A 5,362-nucleotide genomic window follows, 5' to 3' on the forward strand; every position below is an offset into this window, starting at 1 on the left:
AGTCGCGCTCGTCGCACAACCCAACGGTCCTCGTCAGGACCACCGAAATGCATGTGACGGCAGGGTTTTGCTTGGCAATCCCGTTCTCTGCGCCCGTTTCCCTCTGTTTGAATTAGCGCAACCGTGCCTCTTGAACTGACGCTGCTGCTAGCTAGCTGGCATTTCAGTGCACGAATGTAAATGGAAAGCGAGCTTCCGGGTGTCCGGGGGCGCACAGGGACGAGCCTCACTGCAATTAGCGTACGATTCGCATAGTGCAATGTGATAGGCGATTGGGCCCTTAAAAACAAACAAACAAAAATGGGCCATATCCGCAACCAGCATGCACTTATGAGCCAGGCAGGTATGCATGAGGAACGTGAACAAACGCATGCATGGCATACCAATACACAAAAGCTTGCACGCAACATTGGCCGCATTAATTTCGTTTTCGGGCGCGGCTTCTTCGCATGAATGCGCGCACCGTTTTGCAACGAACACGCATATTGTTTATATTTTTCCCCTCTCTCGTCTTGTTCGTGCTCGAACGCGCGCAATACTTACCATATGCATACCAAACGAGGCACCACCTCGCACCGGCAGCCCACCACAGGCACACACAAAAAAATATTAATAATAAAAAATAACAACAAAACAGACAGACCGAGAGGGTACGGTTGGAGTACGTGGTCTCGCGTGCTCCCGTGGCCGAAGCAAACATGTAGGTGGTCCTGAGAAGGACCGTTTTGTGTTGCTTGCCTGACCGAGGCTGCGGCGCAGACAGCGGCCGAACTTAGGCACTCTCGCCACGGATGCGCCGGGCCAGCTGGATGTCCTTTGGCATGATGGTAACACGCTTGGCGTGGATGGCGCACAGGTTGGTGTCTTCGAAGAGACCGACCAGGTATGCCTCGCTGGCCTCCTGAAGGGCCATCACAGCCGAACTCTGGAATCGGAGGTCGGTCTTGAAATCCTGAGCGATTTCCCTCACCAAGCGCTGGAACGGCAGCTTGCGGATGAGAAGTTCGGTCGACTTCTGGTAGCGGCGAATTTCACGAAGGGCCACGGTTCCAGGCCTGTAGCGATGCGGTTTCTTAACCCCTCCTGTGGCAGGTGCACTCTTGCGAGCAGCCTTGGTAGCAAGCTGCTTACGCGGAGCCTTCCCACCGGTGCTCTTACGGGCGGTTTGCTTGGTCCTGGCCATAGCGAACAGAGCGAGCGTCCGAAGTCGTCGACTGCCGGAGTGAAAATGACCCCTGCGCCGCGCGCGTCGTGCTTCGCCGCACTACTCTTCTCCTCTCCAACTCACCCGCCGATTGGCCAGCGCCGGCACAGCCGTCTCGGGCGGTGCGCGCGCCGCCACCGTTCGCCAGGATGCTGGAGGAGGCACGTTTTCGCGCGGGCGCCTTGTTCGCGGCTAAGGAAAGCACATTCGCAGGCGGTTTAATTGAGTTTAAACACGACAGCATGCCGCGCTGTTCTCTTTCGTTTCAGCCAACACCACAATCTCGTTTATACCGCCGCGCGTCGCCAATTGCCAGTACCGAGTGTGAGACCACACCACTAATCTCGACAGTGGTTAGCACTCCACGCCCAACGCCATCGGAGCTGTTATCGCGATCTCCGCGCGACGCAGATGGGTGGCATGTTAAGGCTACATTATTGCTTGTCCACTGCCTTGCTTTGATCATGCTGATGCTCGTTTCACGAACTACAAGTGCACGCCACGGTGCCTTCTCGAGGGGCAACTACATCGTGTTTTGGCCGCACTCGGCAGCAAACCGTCTCGCATGTGCACACATGCCAGTACCGCACTTTCCCGTCCACGCACAGAAGAACGCGAGGCCCGCATGCGCCTCACAAGATTAACGACAAACTCACGTATGGACTACCAGTACCACTTCAGAGTTACAGAGAAAACGATGCACTTCCGCTCTAAGAGCGAATTTGGAATACAATATTGACAGGTGTTGAACGCGCGTTAGGAGACCTGGACAACTAATTGGGGCCTCAAAACTGTGGATAGGCAAGCGGTACTTCCATATGTATGAAGGGTCCTTAAACAATATGTCAAGGTAGCATCAACCAATGCTTCGCAGGCGCGATCCCAAGCGCGGCTTCCCCGTGCCCCGTATTCGGTGCGCAGTTTTCGCACTTGCAAGGGACACCATGTTTTGACAAACAATCATCAAACGCAACACTTTGCTCCATACAGTGCGTACATTTCGTCAGCTAGCTTTTTCGATTGCATTCCCGCACGCAACTTCGCCACAGGATCGACGGCATCGATGTCATGTTATAGCGAAGCTCCAGCTCGGCAGCCGCCGGGAGAAATCTATTTCCTCGCCAACTAATTCACCGAATTTGGTGCGCCTAATTACGAGTAAAAGAAAATGTTCAAATGCCGCGCCTGCAACAGCGCGATTTTCAACTGATGCCGAGCGCTGCCTCCTTTTTCTTTACTATTTTTTTTCTCAGTGATTGTGGCAAACTGTGAAATGGAAGAGAGAACAAACAGTTCAACTGTGCGCTTTAAAGCTCCGTCACACAGCAATGGCACCGGATTTCTAAATTTTGTTAATTGCACAAGGCGATATGTATAAAGGGAACACAATTTATACGCCTCGATAAGATATACCAGTCATGTGTGAGTATGACTTTACAATACCTTCACAGACATCACAGGCGTTTTCGATGGGATAAAATTTTTCAGACAGAACTTCCGTGAGTAGTTGCGTACAATTCACACGATCGCGGTACCGCTTTGTATTGTTGAGATATGAAACTTTGTACTTCTTAACCTGCCAGTACTCGTGCATTATGGAAGGGAAAAAAGACAGAAAGAGAGACGTCACCGCACCACCACACATTTTTCTCAGATGGAACAAGAAGCTTGTTTACATGGCTGCAGTAGTTCTCTCGTGACAACCCGTTGTTTTCTCTTGGGTGTGTTCCGATGCCTTACTTAGAGTTCACCTCCGAGCTACACGCACGACCGGTATGACCTCATTGCGCACTGTGTACGCCTTGCTTCGTCCTCGGCTATTCCCTTTGCACGCGCATGCCAGTGACTTCGTAGCAGTAATCATTACATAGACAAGAGAAAAGAAATAACCAAAAGTTCCGCGTTTCTTCAAAGCAAGAGGCCCGTACATTTTCTCTGACTGTTCCTTCCCCATTTGTTTACCTGTTTAGCCATCACCTCACTTTGCTATATACATCAAGGCCTTAGGCGCAGTTCCCGGTGGCTTCGTGGGACGAATGTAAAACAATAGGCGCGAGCTTGGCTTTCATTAAACGCAACACGAATGCGAAATCCGTGCAATGACGACGGCCGGCGTGTGTCAGCTTCCCTTACCTTGGCGTGCCAATATATGTGCCATGAGTGGGGGAGCCGGTTCGAATTCGGAATTTTTCTCTACAGCAGCTTGCACATTCACAATGTTCCAGGGATGCAGCGGCAGGATGTAGTCTTGTGCACTTTGGCGCGTCCATGCCATTACGCAACCGCCTCACAGCGCGTAATACGCCGGACATAAGCTGCCACAAGGAGAAATGTTCACATGTAGGACAGGTGGCTCCCTCTGGCGGCGAAGAGTTCGACAAATACGTGATGCACCGCTCAAATCGCCCATCGGGCGGCCGCTCGTCCCTCTCTCTCTTTTTCCCCCGTTCTCGCGGCGTGTGGCATACACAAATACGTTGCTCGAAAAAGTTTGTTTTCTTTAAATACAGCGCGTGTCCAGCGCCCGCTTCCTTACCGATCTAAGTATATGGCGCGAACAAGGGCCGCCCAGCATCGCCTACACGCACGCATGACGAAAGGGCCAGTCCTACAGAAATAACGAGAGAAAGTGAGTCTGCACTGTGCAAGCATATTTCTGTCTCAGTAAGCACACTTCACCGTCCTGCTCCTTTATTTTATTTTCATCTTGTTTTGGGCAACTCAGCGGTGCATTGTCTTGCAAGAAGAGCCACGTTGGCCTCGAACCAACTGCTTATCACCTATAGCGCGCTGACAAGAAATGCCACTGTAACCCTGTACACAAGTATGAAAACAGCACGCGCCTCGGTGTCTACCGCGCGCACCCTCGTCCATTTGAATACAACGCAGTGAGCCCGGTTCTAGCGACAGCTACCTAGCTAATCTCACCTTTGCATTCATTTGCGTCGCTCAAAAGAGTTACACAATTGTGAATCGCACGGTGGTAGTTTACGGCCGCCCAGCTCGTAGGGAAAGAGGGCTGGCTCGTTATTGTTTCTCCGACGCACGCAAAACAACGAAGCCATGCGAATGTCGCTCAGACACAGCGTCGCGCGTAGGCTCAATCATTTAACGCTTGCACTGGAAAGAACAAATAACCGCCGTCTGTAAAAAACTCACTTTCAGCTGTTACACACTGGCCCGTGCCCGGCAATATTTTCCTCGCGCTTTGCTTCGCTGCGTACCCACAGGAGCTATTGTTGTGAAATATGGGGCTTAACATATAAAACTTACTTAACTTAAATGCGCCCGCTGACCGTCACGCTCGGCGTATGTATGTAACCGAGTGCTACTGCCCGGCTCATACTCTTCTCTAAGGGAGTAGAAGAAGCGAGCCATTTCAAAGCGACAAAAATACGCATCGACGAGCTTACGATTACCTCTGTCTTTTAATCATCAGTCCACTCTGGTTGCCTCAATCAGGGTCCAACCAAAGGCGACAACTGAGCTGCACGAACGACCGCCACGTCGCAACTCGGACAGACTGAGGGCGGGTGAAATGGGAGCAACACACCACACAGTGGCGAGCGCAAATGCAATCGAGCAAAGCTCGCCTTGCGAGGGCGAAAAACAATGCTACCACACCTTATGAATACATGCGGTTGTGCTCGCTCACCTGAACAAAGTTTACCGCGCGTGTCTCGTACGGCCGAACGCGAGATAATGGCATGCAAAAGAGGGTCAACGGAGCAGGAGATCGCAAATCCTGCGCATCACTGCCGAAGCACCAAGTGGGTAGCCCTGAAGAGGGCTGTTGGGTTCTTCAGAGGAGCTGATGCGCTGCTTGCAGACGACGCCGCGCACGCGTGCTGCTTAGCCTCCGAAACCGTCGAGGGTGCGGCCCTGACGCTTGAGGGCATACACCACGTCCATGGCTGTCACGGTCTTGCGCTTGGCGTGCTCAGTGTAGGTGACGGCGTCCCGGATCACGTTCTCGAGGAACACCTTGAGCACACCGCGTGTCTCCTCATAGATCAGGCCAGAGATACGCTTGACACCACCACGGCGAGCGAGGCGACGGATGGCTGGCTTGGTGATGCCTTGGATGTTGTCACGCAACAACTTACGATGACGCTTCGCGCCACCCTTGCCGAGCCCCTTGCCGGCCTTGCCACGTCC

The 5,362-nt window shown here is 52.7% G+C and overlaps 1 protein-coding gene across 1 annotated transcript; it reads right to left on the minus strand.

The window, feature by feature from the left end:
- Positions 1 to 772: 772 nt before the first annotated feature.
- On the minus strand, positions 773 to 1,183 carry LOC142588972 (histone H3-like). The gene has a single exon (XM_075700768.1). The coding sequence runs from the start codon at positions 1,181 to 1,183 to the stop codon at positions 773 to 775; it is 411 nt and encodes a 136-aa protein (XP_075556883.1).
- Positions 1,184 to 5,362: the final 4,179 nt, after the last annotated feature.

This window comes from Dermacentor variabilis, chromosome 7 (genome assembly GCF_050947875.1).
Source record: "Dermacentor variabilis isolate Ectoservices chromosome 7, ASM5094787v1, whole genome shotgun sequence".
Taxonomy (NCBI): domain Eukaryota; kingdom Metazoa; phylum Arthropoda; class Arachnida; order Ixodida; family Ixodidae; genus Dermacentor; species Dermacentor variabilis.

Bases quoted from the DNA above. Each gene is read 5' to 3' on its own strand.
- LOC142588972 (XM_075700768.1), bottom strand. From the start codon at position 1,183: ATGGCCAGGACCAAGCAAACCGCCCGTAAGAGCACCGGTGGGAAGGCT.